The sequence below is a fragment of the Petaurus breviceps genome, unplaced genomic scaffold, assembly GCF_028583685.1.
Source record: "Petaurus breviceps papuanus isolate PSGF00001 unplaced genomic scaffold, PetGlider_PUasm1.0 112, whole genome shotgun sequence".
Taxonomy (NCBI): Eukaryota; Metazoa; Chordata; class Mammalia; order Diprotodontia; family Petauridae; genus Petaurus; species Petaurus breviceps.
In genome coordinates, this window is record NW_027185601.1 from 3,310,618 (window position 1) to 3,334,599 (window position 23,982).

General features: G+C 39.6%; 1 protein-coding gene across 1 annotated transcript in view; it reads left to right on the forward strand.

Annotated features, from left to right (window-relative positions):
* LOC138157377 (contactin-associated protein-like 2) overlaps nucleotides 1-19,155 on the forward strand; it is a 2,155,842-nt gene extending 2,136,687 nt beyond the window's left edge. The window contains exons 23-24 of the mRNA XM_069082919.1: nucleotides 15,356-15,430; nucleotides 17,019-19,155. Of these exons, the coding sequence (XP_068939020.1) occupies nucleotides 15,356-15,430; nucleotides 17,019-17,218 (275 nt within the window). The 3' untranslated portion in view covers nucleotides 17,219-19,155. The remainder of the gene's footprint in view (nucleotides 1-15,355; nucleotides 15,431-17,018) is intronic.
* Nucleotides 19,156-23,982: the final 4,827 nt, after the last annotated feature.

A 23,982-nucleotide genomic window follows, 5' to 3' on the forward strand; every position in this document is an offset into this window, starting at 1 on the left:
AAGTTAAAAAATACAGAACTTCATCATCATTAACAATGAGAAGCAGCTTTGTGTAGTCGATAAAGAGCCAGATCCTGGGCCAAACACCTACTGACTGTGTGCCTCTGGGGAAGTGACTTCATCTCCCAGCACCCCAGCCAATTCACTGAAACTCTCAGTTGCAGAGCACACATTACCAGAAGGAGTTCTTCACAGTGGGCTCAGTACCCCAGAGAAATCGTAGGTCTGATCAAAAACAAAAATCAACAACAATAAAAATAACTCTTTGTAAAGGAAATATATCAAGCTTTATTTAAGATATATGAAGTTCAAATGCAGGGACAACAGAAAGATTTTCTTATCTTCTCTGGTGCTTATGGTTTGGAGAATTATTTTGTCCAAGAGAAAGTGTCTTGGGAAATGCCTAGGCTCACAGTTCTTAAACTTGGTTGATTTGCTTCTCAGGGGTCCTCTTCATATTGATCAGCTACACTCACATTTTAAAAGTCATTCCCTCTATGTCTGGACAAGTGAAGAATTGTAATTAGAAAAGCTGAGACCTACTTTTATTATAGATCCTACATCAGTGGAGAAATATTGTGAGGACAGTGCCATTCACAGGCATCCCAGCGTGCAAATAATTGCAAGGATACAAGTGATTCAACAGTAATAGAGTCAGGACTCTCAGAGGAAATCATTCCAATCCCCTCTCATTTGCCATGTTTTTGAAACCAGGGACTGTGGAGCCATGAGTAGGCTCAACAAGACCCCACTGAAATCTGTTTAGGAATACTTCCCATTTCCCTGCGCCCATCCACTCCCCGCAACAACAGAAAAGCAAAGTCAGAATTCTGTGAAAGGCAAAGAGGAAAGAAAAAAAAAAAAACAGAAGAAATGGAATGTCTTGCCCAAGGTCACAGGGCTCATCGCTTCCATACCTGGATGGTCCTCTCCCTTCCCAATTCTAGTGCCTTGCTCCAAATTGAAAGTGACAGGCCCTGGTAGAGGAATGCTGCTCTTGCTGGGCACAATCTGGAAAAGATGTGAGGGGAAGCAGAACATTTTCTTTGTTAGGAGTATCAGAATGTGTTTTCTAAAATACTTGTTGTTTCCCTAATTGAGGACTTCTCCATTTTTTTCTTCCCCCTTGGACTTCAGGATACAGTTTTTAATGCATATGATGCCATTTGTTTTTGTTTTGTTTGGCCAGAGAAATGATGAAGTTAAAATGCATAAAGTCATATATTTTTGATCATGGCCAGTATGGGGATTTGTTTTGCAGCACCATGCAGGTCTATGATGAAGATTTTGTTTTGTTTGTGTTGTTGCACATTTAGGGGGAAGCAATGAGAGGGTGAAATTTAAAAAGAAAGGAATAAAAAGAAAAAAAATAGTGTGAAAGGCAGTATGATATAGTAGAAAGCTATCCTGGAAGTCAGGAAAATCTGAGTTTAAGCTGTATTACCCTGGGTAAGACATTTAATACCTCAGTACTGTAGGCAATTCCCAAAGGCGTTAAGTTGCAGAACTGGTACTGATCTGCAGCATTTAGAAAAGATAATTTCCTCACCTGGTGCTCTTTCTACCAATGAAATTACAAGTCTTGCTCCCCCCCTCAAAAGAAAATAGTGTCATAAAGAGCTAACCCATCAATGTGTATATCTTGGACAGACTCTGCTAAAAGACATTGGGTTGGTCTCCAAATTGAACAGGAGGAGAAATAGCTCTTTAATAACCCCATATTTGTCCCAGAAACAAAGGTCTATTATTTTAATGCCACTCTTCTTCTGGTGGTACCACGTATCTGTGAGTCACGGAGCACTAGTCTCCAGATAATTTAAAGTATGATTCAGCACAGAGGTATGTGGCAGGGGCACACAGGCTATGAGGAGCTTCAAAGAAGAACCAGAACAAAGGAGGTCACCCAGGAAGCATGCCCTTTCTAGCTCCTATTCTATAATCCTCTGAAGGAGAAGATGGGCCAGTGACAAAAGTAAGAGATACCGTAAGCTCCACTTGTATCAGCCAGTGAAGCCCTTCACAGCCTGGCCTCATTCTCTTTTTTAACTCATTAGACTTTCCTCCCCCTCCTATACTGTGCAATCCAGCCAAACTGGCCTTCTCTATGTTCCTCACACATTACACTCCAAACTCCTATCTCCACGCCTTCGCATTGGCTGACCACATGCCCAGAAAGGTCCTCTCTCATTACCTTTGCCCCCTGATGTCCCTCTCTTCTTTTAAGAGTCAGCTCAAGCATCATTTTCTACATAAAACCTTTCTTTCCCAGTTACCCCAAATACTGGTTCCTTCCCTTCTAAACTACGTCATATTTAACTGCTTTGTATTTATTAGCATAGATTTGCTTGATAACTCTGCTCCATTTATTTTCATATGTACTTGTCTTCCACATTGGAATGTAAGATTCTGGCAAGTAGAGATCATGTCATTCTTTGTAGTTATATTACCAAAACTTGGCATGCACACAGTAGGAGCTTAAAATGTGCTTAGGTATATTGATGGAGTGATATCTGAGAAAATTAGCAGCACCCCCAGCTTGCTGAGCAAACCCATTGGCAAACTTGTGAGAGGACATGAGCAAGAGATGCCCAGGATAAAAAGGGTCCCTATGTCAGCCGTGTCTTCATTTCCCACCAGTCTGCACCTTAAACTTGTCTACTATGTCTTTGAACCCAGGAACTTCATCACCCTCCTCCCTTTTTCAGCTTCCTTCTATGTGTTGTCTTTCCCTATCAGAAGGTAAGCTCCCTGAAACCTGGGACTGCCTTTCTTTTTGCTTATATCTGTACCCTCCCCCCTGCCACCGCCCCAGCATTTAGCACAGTGTCTGGCACATAGTAAGTGATTAATAAATGCTTATTGTCTTGAAGAGAAACATGCATGGGTGAGTTGTGACCTACAAGTGGGAACATCCATGTTGATGAGATCAAAATTCTATTTTAAGTATAGTGTCCAGGAACATAGAGAGTATGTCTGAAAATTTCAGCAAAGAATGTTCAGCCTCAAGGAATCAGGGAAAATGCAGTAAGTCTGTTTCTTAGCTCTTCCTGCAGCAAATTTCTACTTTATACTCTTTGACAATTCTAAATTACAGGAGTAAAGTGGGCCGCTAGGCAGTGTAGTGAATAGAGCACCGGCCCTGGAGTCAGGAGGACCTGAGTTCAAATATGGCCTCAGACACTTAACACTTACTAGCTGTATGACCTTGGGCAAGTCGCTTAACCCCAATTGCCCTCCAAAAAAAAAATCAAACCTAAATTGTTTAAAAAAAAAAAAAAAAGAAAAGCAAAAAAAAAAAAAATTACAGGAGTAAAGCAAGTAGAATGTGCCCCGGCCTAGGGAGTCAGTCAACAATCCTTTACTAAGTGCTTACTGTGTTCAGGACCCTGTACTGAGCACTGGTGATAGCAAGAAAGGCAAAATAATGGTCCTTGTTCTCAGAACTTCACAATGTAACAATGCCTGAGCATTAGAAGATCTGATTTCTACTCCCAATTCTGCTAAAAGCATTGTGAGTTCGGAGAGGTTATTTAAGTTTTCTGGATTTTCATTTTTTTCACTGATAAAATTCGGGGATTGAACTCAGGTCCTTTCTAACACTAACAATTTACAGTCTATAAATAGGGTTATGCTGGAGCTAGCTCCTAATGTCTCACAATTGTTCAGTTTTCAGTGTGAGCATTTACATATCAGAAATCAGCAAACACTGTAAATCTGGACTTGATTTACTGTTTTGTTGACTGTCTTGACTTACAAAAGTGATAAAGAAAATGTTGATCATGGAGATTAAATTTTAAAATGTCATACTTTGGGGAGAAGAGGCTGGTTATTAAACATCTATCAAGACAAACTCATTTATAAATATCTAACTAATATAAAAATATAGATTTTAAAATCGTTTACTAACCAAACAGGAAAAAACAAGGGATTTCCCCAACTTAGAAATAATAAGATGGCATGGTTTTGTCTGCTGCGGTCCTGTGTCTTCATCTTATTATCTGTGTTTTTGTTTCTAAAGTCTGAGACTATCGCAAGTCAGTCAATGCTGATGAAAACACTTATTTGCACTTACTCAGAGAGATCAAAAATAAGAATGACAATATAGCTACAGAACAAATGTGTATCTTTTTCTGAATGGTAGTTGTGAGAAGTCCACTCATTAACCAAGAGAGTGAATGAAATATAACTCTCTAAACAGAATGGAATAAACCAAGCAACTCATAGAGTTGTGTCACAATTAATGACCACTGCTAATCTCAGGGAATATATCCTCTGTAACCATTTCCTTTCTACTGAGATTCATCTACTCTGGACCCACACATATGGTCTGCCTCAAGTGAGAGTAGACCTAGATTCCCTCTTCTCAAACTCTGCTTCATTTCATCTCCCACCCTGGCATCTCAGGGGAAAATTGCTTAAGGCTTTTTGGTATGGGCTCCATCAGAAGTCTCCCCCAAAGTTGAGAATAGAAAGGTACTCATTCTACACTATAAATCAGGTATGGGATGGATATTTATTTCCCATGTACAAAAGAAATGCTAAAGAACACAAAAGACTCCCAACATATATCAATGACTTCTACATATTAATTAATTATTGAAATATTCATGTATTTCCCATATTAATGAGCAATTTATAATATAATATATTATATAATATCAGATAATAATCTTATATTACTATAAGATTCTCCTGAGAGGTTGCATCATAAACATGAAGCAGTTTATGGGTTACTGAAATGGCATCCCACGTTTCATCTCAACTGTGTACTATCCAAACAATTCCTGGTGGAAGATTTTTGCTTATCCAATCCAAGACTTGGCTGATCTTCCTGACTAGTCATTGTCTCCTGTGAAGAAACTCCCTGTGCTACCAGTAAGCTCTGCCAGTAGAACTAGGACCTCCAAACATTTTGAATTCAAAAGATCACCTCCAAGGCTAAACATGTATACCTTGAGAAGGGAGTTCAGTACCTTAATCTGGAAAGGTCACACAAAGTAGAAAAGGTGATCCAGGAACCCAGGCGAAAGCTTGACTAGCTAAGATGGGTTCATCCAATCACCATGTAGCAGCAGCTGCCATGTGGCTAGGTGGAGAAGAGAAGGGACAGCACTCTCTTAACTTTCAATAAAAGTCTCAGTTACATCATTCCACATGGAACTAAGGTAGTTATGCGTTCAGGCTTGACCTTATTTCTGTCATTTTCATTTCCTCTGAGACTTGATCAAGACCAAATGGCTAGTTCACAGAGATAAAAATCTTGCTTGGTAACACAGCAAGTTCCCTTCCCCCACTGGTAATTTCTTCCTGGTACTTCTGCATTGGTAAAGGGTCCAAACCAGCCATCCTTTATCCATGACCCCATTTGGGTTTTTCTTGGCAGAGATACTGGAGTGATTTGCCATTTCCTTCTCTAGCACATTTTACAGATGAGGAAACTGAGGCAAACAGGGTTGAGTGACTTGCCAAAGGTCATACATTCAGTAAATGTCTAAGGCCAGATTTGAACTCAGGAAGATGAGACTTCCTGATTCTAAGCTCTGTCTACTGTGGCCACCTTCCTCCCACCATCTTGTCGGTTCCTTTTTGTGTTATCTTTCTCCATTGAAATGTAAACTCTGTAAGCGCAGTATGTGCCTATCTTTTCACTTGAATTTGTAGCCCTAACACTTAGCACAGTGCCTGACACATAGTAAGTGCTTAATAAATGCTTTTGATTAATTTACTTAACCCTCATGCGTACTTTCCCACATCACTTTCCCCAACCCCATAAAGCACATCTGCTTAAGTTCACATAGTCAGGTCTATTTTCCATTTGCAATCCAACTCTGGCTGACTGGCTAGCTCCCTCCAGAAACCAAGGGGAACACAATAGTATGAAAGATTAGATATGGAAAGGACAATTTACCCTCACTTTCATTCCACCTAAGCCCAAATCTTTTAAATTTGAGAACATACATGTGTACATACACACACATACACAAATATCCTTGGAAAGAAATCCATTTTCCATATGCTTTTCAAGATTTTCAATTTGACTCTTATTCATAACTAAATACAAGCACTTGGAATTTTTAGTGATAACTGTGATATTCTTTTAGAAAATGATATTTTGTTTTTAAAAGGCTAATAATTAAAATTTGAATATTAAACCAAAGTTTGTAGAAGGTTTTGTTTTAATAACTATTAAAAGGAAAAGACAATTTGTAGGCAAGCTTTATAAATATTTCCTATTTTGACACATTTATAACAGACAATTTGGAAGAAAAGAAAATAAAGGTCATAAACAGTATTTTCACATGCAAAGGCCAAATGAGGACTATGGAGTAGAAGATTTTATTTTGACATAAGGAAAAGCTTCCTAACACTTGAAGCTATCTAAAAAAAGGAAGGGATTGGTTGCCTTATAAGACACTGAAGTTCCCTGTCACTGAAAATCCTAGAGCAGAAGTTGGGTGAGCACTTGCCACAAATGTTGACTATTTCTTGTCAGGGGCTTACTAGAGCATTTCTATCTACAACCCCAACTCCAGATACTATGTATGTCTCACACAAGTCAGAGGTGAATTTTCTAAACAAGTCATTTGAGAAAAGTCATTTTTGATCACACAAGTCAGGTTGGACCTGCACTTGACAAAGAACATTCCAAAGTACTGGCATTAGGAGGGCCTCCAGATCAACCCAGACACACCTTATGGATGGCATCAAGGCCTCCACTTCTTAGCAATCTACAGAGTAAGGGGACTGGGTCTTGTTCAGGGCTGGGGAACCTGCAGCCTCAAGGTCACATGTAGCCCTCTAAGTGCTCAAGTGCAGCCCTTTGACTGAATCCAAACTTTGCAGAACAAATCCCCTTAATAAAAGGATTTGTTCTGTAAAACTTGGACTCAGTCAAAAGGTCAAACCCAAGGACCTAGAAGGCCATGTGTGGCCTTGAGTCAGCAGGTTCCCCACCCCTGGACTAGTTGATCTCATAATGATCCCTAAATTTTTATGATCCTAAAATGAGATGATAACTAAGATCAGCATATTTTCTTTAAGATTCTCATCTTACTGCATCAGAAGCTAAAGATAGAAGAGTTTATGCACAAAAAAACCTTCTCAAGGGAGATAGGTGCAACATCCTGTCTGAACTGACCCACCGCAATCTACAACTGATATTCTTGCGGCATTTTACATTGTTCAAATATTAAATAGTCTTTGTTTTCTCATATTTTCTTGATGCCTGTTTTGTTTTTGCTTGCTTTATGAAGCAAGTTGAAAACGGGAAATTTATGCATTTTTAAGATTTATACAACAAATAAGAAAAGTGTCTCAATACATGGACACACAGAAAATCCATTTCCTCTCCCTCAGTGAGAAATTGTTTTCATTTTTTCTCTTTATAGTCAAAATAAGGCAAAAAGGGATGAGGGAATTCAAGCCAGTCTGTTCACAGATTCATTACTACAGGGTGTCCCAAAAGTCTTGGTGCGGTTTTAAGCTTTGATAAAATTGTACTATTTAAGCTGCCTTCTGTAATATGCACCTGCTTGATTCACACTTCTCCTTAAAACATTTTTCTGTGATTTTTCACATTCTCCAAAGATAATGAAACTTTCATTGCAAAAAGAAAAAAATTATTCACCGTAACTGGCACCATTCATGACTGCTCAAGCATAATTCACTCATTCATCTCTACTGAGGGAATATTTCTCTTGCTAATACCAGTCTATTATAGTGATTATTTGGGGGATATTCTGTGTGTTCTGGCCTCCCAAGAGCTGAATTTAGTCAAAGTGACATCTTACTTCCACCAAGTAGGACTTACCTTTTGTTATGGCAAATGGATTATTCACTGAATTTCCACAAACCAGTCTTACTTACATTCCCCTCCCTATTCTGTGCAAAACCAGGGTGACTTGAGGTGCTACCATCCTGACTGGATGGTCCCCTCAGAGAGCAAATGCAGTTGGTTGGTCAACTGTTGGTAATCTGATTGAGCCCATTCTAAATTATTCCCCAAAGAGCTTGTAGAAACAATTTGTAGTTTATACTGATTTCTGCACTCAGCAATAGATTGAAGAAACTCTTACTCTTTCTGTTTAATCTGCCACCATTGGTGGTTTGATGAAGACTATTTCATCTTTTAAAAATTTCATAGAAGGTCTTATTTTGGTTTTTTTAACATTCTTAATATTAGCAAGGTACTTTTATGGATTATATTAAGCTCTAAAGGGTCAAAATCTCCTCACAGGCTTTTCATAGCAAATAGAATGAAAGAAGGGCAAGCATGTGACCACGTGAATGAGCACAGGTTTAATGAATGTGTGACTGGTTTTAGTACACTTCCCAGGCTCTGCTGATGCTATTTGTATGCAGACTCGGAGAGAAACAGACCATGACCTGGCCAGTGGCAGGCAGCCAATAATATTGATTGGGTACCTACTCTTAGAAAAGAACTAAGAAAGACTAGACATAGAGACTTCTGTTCTCTAGAGGTTTACAGCTTAATGGAAGAGCTAGGGGTAAGCACATGTGAAAAAAGACAAAAGAACACACAAAAGAGAACACATAAACCTAAGTCTATACATTTATATACAGATCTGTGAATTCAATGGTTTAGACACAGCAATAAATAAGAATTCAGGCACCAAGAACAAATTCATTTAAGGGAGGAAAGACTGTCTTCCAGAGAATCCAATCTGGGCCTCTAGAGGATTTGGGGGAATAGAGGAGGGCCACAGAAGAAGCAGTCAAAGCACAGTATAGTCCCAGAAGAAAAGGGGGACAACCTGGACCTTCTCCCTAAGTCCCCAACCTCTCCTTCTGGACTCAGGAAAATTGGATTCAGGATTTGCCTCCACCACTTACTAGCTATGGAGCAAAGAACAAGTCACTTCCCCTCCCTGGGCCTCAGTTTCCCACCCTAAAAGATTAGGGGGTTTTAACTATACAATCTCTAAGTTCCTTTCCAACTCAGAGATACTTCAGTACTTAGAACATTGTCAGTAAGCGAGAACGTACTGTGAAAGTGGAATCATTTGAAATAGCTGTCTCATAACAACATCTGTTTCCTCTATCAACATACTCTAGGTTGAGTAATAGGGAGTAAAAATTCACACACATTTTAAGAAGAGACAAGTGATAGATAAAGAGGATGAGGGGCAAAGAGACAATCTTTTAAAATGGAAAATTCTTTCTTGATTTGAGTTAGGACTAATGTGTGCATCTTCTAAAAGGTGACTAAGCCATTGAGAAAATGTCAATGTGTCCTCTATGTTCACTTGGTTCATTTCATAAGCAGCAGCATTACAGTGGAAAGCTCGCACTGGACCAGAAGCCATGAATCCCAAGTTCCAGTCCTGTCCCCGCAACTACCTAGCTGTGTAATCTTAGGCAAGGCCCTTAGCCTCATTCGACTCAGTGACTTCTGGGGTGCTTCCCAGCTCTAACATTCTACAATTTCTGTGATTTTATTTTTTGGGAAAAAATTCTAGTTTAGAAGTTGTACCAAAATGATAGCCTTTTGTTATTATAAGGTACTACATACACTCTCAAGCCTTTTAAAAGACTGACTGATAATAAATTAACAGGCAAGAGGCTATAGGAGATATAACAGATAGAGAATATATTATCTTCCTCCAAAGAGCTCATAGTATCTCTGGGGAAAATAAAGCACAGTGAAAGGATAATGATACCAGGTAATAAATGGTAAGTCTTAGATCAAGTAAGAATGGTGGCAATGCCTGGTGTAGGTTGTCAAAGGAGGGAAGGATCATTTCCAACCAGGGAAAGGAAGATGTCACAAAGACTAAGAGGCCTTGAAGGACGTTGGGGTTTGATTGGGTGATATGGAGAGAGGAGAGGTCATTCCAGAGATGAGCAAAGGTATGGAAATGGGAAACTGCAAGGCATGTTCAAAGGAATATTGCATGTGCTAGCATTGATCAGTAAATACTTATTAAGCTCCTACTAGGCAAGCAACTTGACATAGAGCACTGTTTTTGGAGTCTGGAGACCTCAATTCAAATTCTTCCTCTGCTACTTACTGCCTCTATGACCTTGGGCAAGTAACTTAACTTCCCTAAACCTTGTTTTCCATATTTTTAAGATGAGATTGGGCCACATAGCCTCTGATTACCTCTATGATCCTATGATGCATGTGCCAGTAACTCTGCTAAGCCCTGGGAATACTAAGACAACAATAAACTAATCCCAAGGAACTTCTATTTTTCTCTAGGAAGAATAACAAGTACATGAATAAGGATATAAAAAATGAAGATCATGACAATTAGGGGGTTTAGGCACTAAGTAGGAGAAAACAATACTTCTAGTGTTACATAGGAAGGGTATGGGAGGGATTAAATGGCTCTTATTGCCAGGATGTTTGGACATTCCTACAGAGAAGGCTAAGCCAAAAGAAGGCCAGACTGTCTCAGAAAATTAAAAGTTTAATTCCCTAAAACAACTAAAATGAACATCTAACCTTAGGAAACTAATTAAAAATTTAAGAGAAATTTCATTATATATTATGGGATATATTTTTAAGGAAAAAAATATTGTTCTCTAAACTTCTCACTGGCACTGGAAGGTTCAATTTAGAGCCTGATCTAACGTGTAAAAGGCTCGATGTTCTTCTGGGTCATTTAAGAGCAAATGCTCTCTCATAACGTTACCTTTTGTGGTAGGATGGTGTCCATACCAAAAAATGGGAAATGACTCATTTGCAAATATTATCTGAAGCCAAATTTACTGAGGTGAAATCTTAGAGTATATTCCACTATTCCTTAGTCTCAAATTGGTGGAAACATGGCTACCAGAAACTGAGCACCAAAGCCCTTCTGATTGTGGACCTCTTCCTCCAGGCTGGGGTCTCTAGGTTTGAATCAGGACTGATCTCAACCAAAGTAAATTCTAACACCTACACAAAGAACACAGGGACCAGTAGTTCACAGCAGCTTAATGATGGGGCTCTAGTCTTTTCTCATACACAGGGAGGAGCACAAATATTGGGGACAGCTATTGCAAAGGTGCACAGGTAGGAAATTAACTGTCCTCAATGAGAAAGAGGAAGAAGTCAAGTTTTCTTTGTAGTTCAACTCAATGGCTATTTTCTACATAAAGCCTTTCTTGATTCTCTAGCTACTAATGCCTTCCCACTCCCCCCAAAATATGTCATCTTATATATATTTGGTATAAATTGCATAGATAACTTGTATAGGTTAAATGTCTCCCTCTCTGAAAGCTACTGGAGGTCAGGAACTATTTTACTTTTGTGTTTTTATCCCCCATGTCTAACACAATGTCTGATATACGTTAGGTGCTTAATAAATGTTTGTTGACTAAATGTTGATAACTAATTATACAAGGTTTATTTTAATCCTTTATTTAGGGCAGCTAGGTGACGCAGTGAATAGAGCATCAGCCCTGGAGTCAGAAGGACCTGAGTTCAAATCTAGCCTCAGATGCTTAACACACACACACACACACACACACACACACACACACACAACTGGCTATGTGACGTTGGGCAAGTCACTTAACCCCAAATGCCCTACCTTCCCCCCTCAAAAAAAAAAAAAGCAAAAAAAATCCTTCATTTATCATCGTGTCCTACAGTCAGGAGTTGGAATGAATGAGTGAATGAATAAACATTAATTAGGCACTCACTATGTGGATATAGGAGGTTTTTAACTGCAAATTAAATGGAAGAGTTCCATGGATCTTAGGGTACAAAGGTAAAGCAGATAATGCTGACCAATATCCTCAGAGTCATGATTACTTGTAAAAACTGTCTCCATCTTTGTTGTTGAACGCTTAACAATTCTCAAGGATTTCAGGGATGAGAAGGTTCTTTCCTAGTCATCTGTAGTTATAGCCACCATCTACAGAGGGAGTTGCCTAGTTACATTTCTACAAGGATTGCATCCCCAGATGATGGCTGCAGGATATGGGCTGGAAGTAGGGCTGGTGGTCACTACCAACCTGGGGTGCTTGGATTTACTGCCCATTTTAGTGGCTAGTCCAGTGATCTGTGGTAGTAGGAATGTGGAGCCCCTTCTCTTCAAGGATTACCATGCACCTCTGTGTTGGTCTCTGGGGATCAGTCTAGAAAGAGGAAGAGTGAGTGGGTGGGGTGAGCAGTATTATTCCCACAGCTCTTGAGTTTAGGGTCCTAGGCTATCTCCACATGGATCTGAGGAAAAGTAGGAGTCAAGGTGGTAGCAAAAGTTTGACCCGTCTAGGGGAGGCTAGGTAGTGTAGTGAATCGAGCACGGGCCCTGGAGTCAGGAGGATCTGAGTTCAAATCCAGCCTCAGACACTTGACACACTTACTAACCGTGTGACTTTGGGCAAGTCACTTAATCCCAATTGCCCTCCAAAAAGCAAACAAACAAACAAAAAAGTTTGACCCAGCTGGCCTTTTCAGTACAGAATTTTTTTTTATAAACATTACGATTGCTCATGTACATTTAGTCAATTTAAAATCACACCCCAGGGTAAGCTACTGCATATACATATTGAAACAGAAAAATTCAAGGCCTGGAAAAATGTCTGGGTATTTCTTTACCATAAGGAAATAATTAAAAATGTTAAACTATTTTTTGCACACTGATTACAAATTGCAGAGTCAGCATTTGGTATTACTGACTCTTTTCTTAACTTTTTTAAATACAACTGTAGCTGAATATTACAGCAGAAACAATAACTAGTGGTAAGCATGCTAAGATGGCTATAGTCCATCCTTCCTTCCTTCTCCAGTGCATAGAAAAGCCATTCTTATAATGAGTCTTTCCTGGTCCCAATTAAGAGGTTTGGTAATAGACACTCCCTCTGGGATGACGCTTATTCTCCTAATAAGCTTCTTTCTTGTCATAGTGTTTTCTTTCTTGGACTGGGTGAAATTCCCCTAGTTCTGCCTGCTGCATTTCTTGTTTCCTCTCCTCTCTTTCTGTCCCCCATGTCTCAGGACACTGGCTGGTTTGCCTGACCTGTTGGTGACAGTTAGTTGGCAGTTGGTGGTAACGGGGATGGAAGTCACCTTCTCCACAAGAATCACTCCCCTGGATGATGGCTGCAAGGGTCAGGATAGAAGCAGAACTGGGGGGGGAGGGGGGAGACAGCTATTGCTTGGGTCCTCCTGCATATCTACACTTCTGTGGCAGTTGGCCAACAGTTGATGTTGGTGGTGATGGGGGTAGCAGGCAGCAGGCATTTCTTCACAAAGATTGTTCTTTTTTCAGTGATGACTACAGGGGCCAGGCTGGAAATAGAGAAGTTAAAAAGACTTTTTAACACTAAATTATTACCATTTGTTAGACAACATCTGAAGTAATGTGTCTAGTACTGAATGCTGCTTTAAAAAAAAAAAAAGATTGACCAATTGGAGAGCATTGAGAAGAAGGCAGCCAATTCAGGGAGAGATCCTAAAGCCAAGTAGTCTGAGGAAATTACTGTTTAGCCTGGTGAAGAGGCCGCAACATGGGTAATGCAAAGCATGATATGCTTGGAATCTCCAGGGTCTTCTATATACTAGCTGAAAGACTTTGACCATCCCACTGTGCTTCTCAGGGTCTCATTTTCCTCATCTGTAAAGATGAGGAGATTAGATTAGATGCTTGAATTTGGGGGGGGACACGATGGTTGCATGTAAATATTAGAAAAATACGGTGAAAGAGTGACTAGATATGTTTTAGGTTATTCTGGAGAGCAAGCCTATAGTCAATCAGTCAGTTAACATTTATCAAATCCCTACTATGTGCTAGTCACTGTGCTAAGTGCCAGAGAGACAAAAAGCAGTCCCTGCCCTCAAGATGCTCACAATATAATCTATAGGAGTTGCAGAGAGATTGGAGAGGTCAATATAAAGAACTTGCTTCCAATGAGAACTAATCCAATATGGTACCACCACCACCCCCCCAAAAAAGTGTATTAAGCACCTAGTGCAAGACTCTACAGTACATGCCTGGTATACAAAGATAAGAAAAACTGTCTTTACCTTGAAGGAGATTACAACATAAAGGGGAGAGGGGAAGGAAAAAGACAAATATGTGCATAGGGAAGTGTTAATATAAGAGCTTACTGGAACAAGGGAAGAGATACTGACCAAGTGCTCTGCGATGGAGTGAATAGTTTCTTCAGCAATGGTGTCTTAGCTAAGCCTTGAAGAAAGATGAGGCTTTTGGGGGTGGTCCTTCCCAGGTCTGAGGGACAGCATACAACTAGAGGTAGAATGGAGGCTGGAACATAAATTTTGAAAAGGGGGGAAGGAAGCCTAGAAAGGTAGGTAAGAACCAGATTTTGGAAGGCTTTAATTGCCAGACTAAGGAGTTTGTATCATTTCTTATTGGAAATAGTCACTGGAAGATTCCATTCCAGCAATGGCAACAATATTAGACTAGATAAATTTGCCATAGAATAACTTAAGACTGTGAAACTTGAACTTGACCATATAGTCACAACCCAAACTTCACGGAGACCATTGATGAGAGCAAAAAAGAGTGGCTTATCTGAAGGAGAGAGCTAGGGCTTGGCAATGGGGCAGGGGAGGGGAGAGGGAGGAAAGTGGGGATGAGCAGGGAAGAGGGCACAAGGGGGACCTCAAAGAAGGGGGAAAGCACTCTGCTTTGGACTCTCGAGCACATCTTTAAAAGATCAGCACAACTCGGGGAAGCAAGGGACAGACAAAATCCTTGGGACTGGAAAACAAAAAGGTGTTTAAAAATGAGAACTTTTTAATATTCATTCAGAGATCTGTCTCTCCTTCTATATCTAAACAAAAGGTAGGTTTTGAATTACCAGAGTCAAAAAAAAAAAGGCAGAGAGACTATGGAGGGCTCAGGGGAGCAATGTGAGCAAAAGTACAGGGGTGAGAATGACTTGTGCTATAGGTTAAGAATGGTGGGAGCTATTCCTATGCCTGGAACATAGGTATCATGTTGATCGGTTGTTGTCCTTCACTCTCGAAGAGAAACAAAATGGCATCACAATGTTGGAGTCAAGGTATGGTTTGTCCAACTGTGCCTGGTCAAACCAACATGAACTGGGAAGGCTCGACCACAAGTTGGGCACAGATAGTCCCTATGAGCATATTTAGCATCTCTAAAGTTGCATATCTCGCATTTCTTTGGAGCAAGTCTGTTTTGCTCTAAGAGCACAGTGCTTTCTTTGATACGGATGCACTGTGCTGGGCAGTCCTGTGCACAGGTGTCCTATGGGCAAATAAATAGTAGAAGGTAAGATTGGAGAGGAAGACAGATACCTAAAATCTGTGACACAAATTACTTGGTGTTAATTATAAGACTGTTTGGCATATTTTTCTTCCCGGGTTATAATTAAACTTGAATTTGTCTTTTTTTTTTTCCTTTTACAGCCAGTGCTGACTTTCCATACAATGCAGGACAAGCTATAAGAGATGGAGTTAACAGAAATTCGGCAATTATTGGAGGTAGGTATAACATGTTGAAGAGTCTCACAAATCTCGACAAGTAGAGAAGTTGAATAGGGTAAAGAATAAGATGCTTCACTTGGAGTCAGGCAGACTTGCATCCGAATCCCAGTTCAGACACTTTCCAGCTGTGTGACCGTAGACAAGTCTCTTTCTGAGGTTTGGACTAATCTACTAAATTGAGTCAACCAATTCTCAACATAAGGAATACTTTTCACTGGTTGACCAATGTAGAATGATGGCTTCATTCCTTTTTAATCTGAATAATGGGAGAGAGGTTTAAAAATTTTGAGCTAACTCTAGAGTAGCATGGAGTGTAAATAGATAAGGAGAAATCATTAACAGTAACAGGTATATACACCTCTTCTGGCTCTTCAGGAGCGATTCCCCTTTAGGTGGCACACAGTGAAAAGTAGGGAAATTATATACATTAGAAGAGTTATTGCAATGACAAAATTTACAGCTGTCAGATATGTTGATTTAATAGCAGACATCCAGAAGCTTAGAGTAAACCAATCCTAAAACAATTACTTTCTGCCTTTGACTTGTAGGTCAGTTTAATTCTCTTGAATCAGGTTCCCACATACAATTACTTGCTGTCAGGCCACCTCCCATCCTCCAATCCCAGAAAATCAAGTTTTTCTCCATTTCAGTTCATCAGCTTTCCCAAGATATCTAAAGAAGAAGTCACATAAAGATTATGGATGCCTTATAAAGTCATTTAATTGCCTTGTATCAAGGCAGTTAGGTGATACAATGGCTAGATCACTGAGTTTAAAGTCAAGAAGCTCTGAGTTCCAATTTGGCCCCAGACACTTACTTAGCTGTGCGACCTGGGCAAGTCACTTAACCTCTACCTGACTCAGTTTCCCCATTTCTAAAATGGGCATAACAAATAGCAGCTACCTACTTGGATTATTGTAAAGGATGAAACAAAACAATATTCATAAAGCACTTGGCAAACCTTAAAAGGCTGTATAAATACAAGCTATTATTACTATTACCATACCACTAGGAATAATTCCTATAAAAATTATTCTGTTCTCTGAGGATCTTTGGCTGGATCAAGGTTATTGCCCTGTTCTTTTTAGCCAATAAACTAATGTATTATCAGCAATTATTTTTTTCATTTTCCTAATTAAGAGAAAGAAACTGAGAGATTTATATGAAAACATGATTGAAACTATGATCTTTTAGGGGTGATGTTTCAGCCATATCAAATAATGTTGCCTATGGCTCTCTTTGCATGAAATAAAATCCAATAAAAACTAGAAGGCAAGGTGTGTAGGAGAAAGAGTACTGAATTGGGAGTCTGGGTCAGTTCTTAGTTCTGCTTCTTCCTACCTGTATAACCATGAGCAAGTCACTTCAACTCTTTAGGTCTCCGTTTTTATTCTTTCTTCATAATGTGAGGAGGTTGGACTCTATGACCTCTAAGATTCTTTTAGTTCAAAATCTGTGGTCCTATAATCATTGTTTTTCTTTTCTTTTTTGAGGTGAAGTGAGGGAGGAATTGGAACAGGGAAGACGGATGGGCCAGAGATAGTGGAGAATGTTTAACCTTTGATATCGCTCCTTTTTCCAACAGGGGTCATTGCTGTGGTGATTTTCACCATCCTCTGCACCTTAGTGTTCCTCATTCGATACATGTTCCGTCACAAGGGCACCTACCACACCAATGAAGCTAAGGGAGCAGAGTCTGCTGAGAGCGCCGATGCCGCCATCATGAACCACGACCCAAACTTCACGGAGACCATTGATGAGAGCAAAAAAGAGTGGCTTATCTGAAGGAGAGAGCTAGGGCTTGGCAATGGGGCAGGGGAGGGGAGAGGGAGGAAAGTGGGGATGAGCAGGGAAGAGGGCACAAGGGGGACCTCAAAGAAGGGGGAAAGCACTCTGCTTTGGACTCTCGAGCACATCTTTAAAAGATCAGCACAACTCGGGGAAGCAAGGGACAGACAAAATCCTTGGGACTGGAAAACAAAAAGGTGTTTAAAAATGAGAACTTTTTAATATTCATTCAGAGATCTGTCTCTCCTTCTATATCTAAACAAAAGAATGAGAAGAAAATGCTTTTAGAGTTTCCACATTGGTTAAAATCTGTTAGTAATACCTGTCTTTTTTTGTGTGTGTTTAGAGGTGTTCTAAATACCCATGGCAACAGGGCCCGTTTTCTACATTTTTAGGAGCCCTTAGAATTTGGATATTTCTGTCTTGAGAACAACTGACAAATATACATATATATATATATATGGCCTCCAATGATTCTTTTTTTCCATATATAGTCAATTCTTAATGGGTTATTGTTTCTAGAGCTTGTTTACATCACATTTCATTTGGCGTCTTGTAAATTGGGAGTTGTGAGGAGAAGAAAGGGGCATAGGGAAACAACTCACTTTTTGCCAATGTCCACAGGGCTATCAACCTGTGCTCATACTTTGAGGGCTCTCATGTGACACAGGCTGTTGAAGGATAAGACTGTAAAATACTTAGCGGTGATGTAATACCATGTCATCATTGTTACCACTGTTGGGGGGAGGGGAGTATTCTGAACTATGAAAAGTTATTTTGGTTTTTTCATTAAGCTCTGAGAAATAATGTTGTTCCAAGTACATAGTCTTAGCTTTATTCTGTTTCTCTCTCTTTGACTATGATGTCACTTATGAATTTATCCTCTACTCTTCCTGTGATACGTTGACATATTCTGTATGTAGGCATAAGCATCATAGTAGGGAATTAGAGCCAGAAGCTGTGGTTTGTTTGCTTCTATTTCTTTTATAGATGGTAGTAAAAGTAGTAATCCTGTCATGTTGCATAGCAAATGCATAGAGTAGGTCACTGTCCTTAAAAGGCCCTTCCTCTTTTGAAGTCTCCAGTTTCATTCTCCTTGAAACAAACGCTTGCCCAAATGGGTATGCCCTTCTGATATTCATTTTGCTAGCTCCTGGTTCCTTTTTACTATGAGGGTGAGTCAATCATTGAAGTGAATTTGAGCACATCTTTAAAATTCTTTATTTCAGAAGTATGAACAAATACATGGCCAACTCTATCTTGAAGAAAAGGTGAGTGCTGGATTTCATGGTAAGGAAGATGTGGTGAGTGTTTGGGTTAAAACAATGTCTATGAAAATTCACTTCAGTTATTGACTCACTTCCATAGATGAGAATCATTTGGAAAACACTTCTTTTTAAAGTCATCCAAGTAATCTTCCAGCCAAAGCAAATACACTGCCCAGTAGGGAATTCAGGAATTATACAGGCTCAGATACAATTGAACCTTGAATTTGTTGCAAACATAAGAGCTGGGAGTTCCAATCCATAGACACAATGGATAATTATTTGGAATGAGGCGTGAAAGCTAGTTGATGACAAGAAGAGATGTGATTGGCTAGAACTAGTTACCTTCTGCCTAATAAAATTAACCCTTCACAGAAGTTGTATAGCAAACTATAATTACACGTTTTGACTAAGACATTTACCATCTGTCCAAAAAGCAGAGTCATTTATTTGCAAAGGTTGACATAGAGATTATTTCCAGGATTACATCCCAATACCTAGGATCATTCTGACATAGACCTTTCCCACATAGCCTCTGCTAATGACATATACTTCAAATGTGAACCACTTAACTAAACCTGTTAACTACTGCTCTCCTTCCTAAAAGGGTATGTAAAAAGATAGAGAAGTCAAGGTACTGCTGTTATGTTGGATGCTACTCAAAAGAAATGTATCTGGAAATGGCCCTATGACAACTTTTTCAGAATACTGGGGTGCTTATGAATCCTAAGGTGATTATGACCCCATCTTGGGAGGTTGGATTCATTTTATCCAGAGATGATGATCTAAGGTGAAGGATAGCACTTTATAGGAATATATGTGCTATGTACTAAAAGCTGCATTTCAAGTGATTAAGTATTCGAATGTAACCACTTAGCATTGATGCGGATTGTAAATTTGAGGAAACATTGAACAAAGAGAGATTTTTTAAAGGAAATATTATTTTTATTTTAAGTTGCTTCCCTAAGGTATTATCAAGTCTGCAAACTAATATTTAGCATTATTCACATCAGAATCATATAAGCACAATGCAACAAGAATGACTGTTTTTCAATACCCTATCAAAAGAACCCAGCACTTACATTCATCAGTGTACTCTACCCAGAACCCAGCACTTATATTCATCAGTGTACTCTTTAAAAAAAAGATGTCTGGGGCGGCTAGGTGGCGCAGTGAGTAAAGCACTGGCCCCGGAGTCAGGAGGACCTGAGTTTGGTTCAGGCCTCAGACACTTAACACTCACACACCCAAAAAAAAAAAATAGCCATGTAACCTTGGGCAAGTTACTTAACCCCAATTGCCCTCCAAAAGGGAAAATAAATAATAAATTTTTAAAAATATGTCTGCCTACCATTCTGGGCTCTCTCACTGGGTCCCTTTAAATCATGAAAACCACATTTTTTAAATGATCTTAAATTTTAGAAGTATTTTAAAATTTGACCTCTTTTAAAGGTATTGTTTTGCTGATGACAAATAGTGTCAGATAATATGCCCCATGCAAAAAATATTTCTAGTATCTCCTAAGATAGTTCTGCTCATCACACACCTTCACCTAATTCTCTGCCTCCTTAGGCTTCTGTCTGAGAAGATTTGGTCATAGAAAGGCCCAAACCAGCATTGAACACCAAAATAATTTTCTCATTTCCCTTGACTTCTCCATATTTCTCTGATATCAGCAGGCAGAAAAGAAAATTCTACCACTATCTCCAGATATTTTGACCCTGGGGAATTGTCATGAATCTTAAGTGAATAGAAAAGTTGAATTTACCTTTATCTGCATCATCAGTTCACATTTATCAAGTAACAGTTTTGCAGAGGAGATACAAAGGCATCTAAAACACAATTCTTGTACTTGAGGAATTTATAATCTAGCTGGGGACCCAGGACATACCCACCCATAAAGAAGATGAGCAATCACCCAAAGTTAATAGGATAGGTAAGTGCCAAATGAATGATTTTTAAAAATCCTTGGTTTCTCAAGGTTATGGAGATGAGTATTCCCAAATGTTTTCTAAAGGTCATTGTCAATTTCCCATTAGCAATGTGTTGATTTGGGGAGAGGGGAGAGGGATGGAACTCCCTATCATCCTATCATCCTTGAAGAACAGGGTCCAATTCTAACCTAACCTCACCTTACTGCTTTATAACCCACAAAAATCACTGATAAATGAAAGGTCCCAGATGACAAAATAAATTGTTTTGTTTTGTTTTTTATCATTTTGCCTAAGAATACCATGGCAGGATAACAAAGAGGCTATTTAAAGATTTCAAAAATGAGAGAAATGAGTCTTATTGGCTAATCATGGGAATGGGAGAGAAAGGTTCATCATGTATAACCTGAGAATCTAGGTTTTTAATAGCTTTGGTTGGTTTATACTTGTACACCAGGGCCATTCTAAGGCTCTGTCTATAAATAGCACATTCCCTTAAGCCAGAAGTGATGCAGATCAACAGGTTGGAACAGATTTATTACTCTCAGTTGAAACTCATGAAAATATTGAATTCAGCATTTATTAACTGTCTCATTAAGTACAAAGCAGCCATGAAGGGACTTCACTTCAGACCTTCATTTGATGCTTCCTCCAGTCATGGAAGTAACCCGTGCCAGCTGAGTTCAAACTCTGTCAGGTCCAACCAACCTTGAAAGGCCCAGACCACAGACCTTATGAAGGTTCTTATAATGGCTGGTCTAATTAAATATAGTGTTACTCATCACCAGAAGGGTGACCCAGACAGTGATGAATTTTGTTCCTACCACAGCAGCTCATGAAACCTTCTACAAAGGCCGGGAAGGGCTGCAGTCTGTAGTAGGGGATAGCTTGATCATGAAATTACAGACCTTTTGAAGTATGTACAAAGGAAAGCAGCAAGCTATTGTGGAAAGACTATTAGAGGCAGAGGACCCAAGTTCAAATCCTTCCCTGGCTTACTCTCAAGCAAATCTCTCTCCTTGGGCCTCAATTTCTTCCTCTGTAAAATGAGGAGGTTGGGCTATATAGTTTCCAAGGTGTCTTCTAGCCCATGATCTGTAATCCTCCTGTGCTGATGGGAATACAATTTTTTATTGTTGCCTTGCATGTCTTCAAGTTAGCCCATCAATAAATAGCTTAAAAGAAAAGAAAGTCCCTTAGAAAGCAGAGGCTTACTCTGTGGGAAAACTTGCCCAGAATTGTCCCACCACTAACACTGAAGGGCTGCAGTCAGCACCTTCATTATCATCATCATCATCATCATCAACATGCTTTTCCTTTGCTGGGACTCTACCCATAAGCACAGGATGAATACACACCCAACAGGGAGAGGCTCCAACCACTCAAGCATTAACTAAACAGCAAGTCCTTAGGACTTAACATCTGTTGAGCACCAACTGTCCATACACAGAGCACTCAGTGGGGCCCATATCTGGTCCTTGCTCTAGCGATCTAGGGTTACTAGATGAGCAAAACAGCGCCAGAAGGGGCAGGCAAAGTAACTCTGGGGAAAGACAACAGATTAACCAAACCCAAACTTGCAGCAGGTCACCGAAAAGAAGGAACAGGCTTAATTTCCTTAGCCTCATCTGTTCATTCTCTTGGCCCACCATTTTTTTTCTCCCTCTCTTTCCAAAATTAGAAACCGCTCAACATGCCTCCATCCAAATGGCTGAGTTAAGCCCGGTGAGCCCCACAAAAGATTTGGATCCTAATTGGGATCTTTCCAGGTTGTCCTTCCCTTTCTTCAGTGACAAAGCATTTTCCCAAATGAATGCAATAATCTGGAAATATCATTTTATATTCTTGGTTAGTAGATTGCAAGTACCCTAGCAACCAGGAATTTTGTACCAGATAAAAGCAAACTACCCAACAGGAACTCAAGTGGCCCTCATCCTAACCCTTAAAAACCTTTCCATGGAATGTGGAAAAACAAACCAGAAGGGTATATTCCACTAGCTTGGGATGCCAGTATCACTTAAGCATCATTTTCAGTATTGAAGGCAGCTTCCATGCCACCTTCTTCTGGTTCAGCCAGAGGAAGACTGAGAGAACCAGAATCCTAGATTCTTCTCTGTCACTGATGTGTTGTATGACCTTGGCTAAGGTTCCTTTCCCATTTTTTTTTTTAGCTAGAGAAGATTTTACCTACCTCCCAGGGGAATTGTGAGGTGTCCTTGCATCTTGACTACAAAGCTTTTACAAATTTCTAGTCAGAGTGTAGTATGAAAGCCAAGTGGGAAGGAGCCTCCTCCCCCTCTGGTGATAGGTCAAGAGAAAACTGATGGGACATAGGTGAGTATCTGCTCAATATTAGATCCATAAAGAGCACAGGGGCAAAGCAGAGACTGTGCCAAGATGTCCTCCCATAAAAGCCAGAGAAGTTAAATCTTCCATGAGATGATTAAGGCCCTTAACTGAAAACCCAGGCTAGAACTGCTACTGTTTATCTTCCCTACTCATCCCAGGGTCTCTCGCTTGATATTTGGCTGTCCTGACATGCTACTTTTCAGAAGAATCTCTATGAAATAATGCAACATTTTAGCTTTGCCTGGAGCCTCTCTGACATGCAGGATTATTCCCAACCATCCTTGATATATTGCTTTCACAGCCACAGCTATCTAAGCCGTATGGAATTTCAAAATTTTTTATCCAACCAAGTCTGAAGAAAAGGGTGCTGACCATTACTCCTCCTTGTCACAGACTGCCAAAGAATGTGGTATTTCCAGTTTGACATTTAGGTAAAAGTTCCTCTTAGAAGTGAATGCTCTCACCTCATCTACATCTCAAAACTGACAGAATCTCAGTTAATCAGTAGATTACCCAGAAACTAACTCTGGGAAAACAAAGAGGTCTCTTTTCTCAGTTCTACCAAGGTTTCAGCTCAAAAGCATCATCATTCCCAACTTCCTTTTGCTTAGGAAGATTTTTTTTTTCATTTTATTATTTTGTAATGAGCATTGTGACAGCAGGGGTGACAATTTTGGAAAGCTGAGGTAAATTCTAGTTCTGAAAAAAAGGCAGGCAATTGGGGGGTTCCATCTTAGTGAAATAGCACACAATTGCACCCTCTAAAAGCAACAGCATGTAAACTAGAAGGAAAGAAGGACATTATGTATGTTATATTATGCCTGATATTCTTTGTGAATGTCTTTCATTTTAACTAAGATTCTATTAGAAAGATTGATAAATAAAAAAATTCAAAATAGTTTTAATTATCCTAAGAACTGTCTCTTTGTGTTTTGTACCATCTCGTTGGGAGGGAGGGTGACAAGGTTGGGGGAAACAATTCTCTTTCAGCAAAAGGATATCAATGTACAAATCGCTGAGGTCACCACCTAATGAGAAAGTTCACCTTTGAAAAGAAACTGAGATTTATCTGCTCACCAAAGGTTACATCAAAAGGTGGGAAATTCGTACCTTATGTGGACTCACAAATTGTTGTTATCCTACATCTCTCTTGGCTATTTTAAACTCTTTGGGTAATCTTTTCTCTCTTTATGTACTTTAAAAGCAATTAGATTTC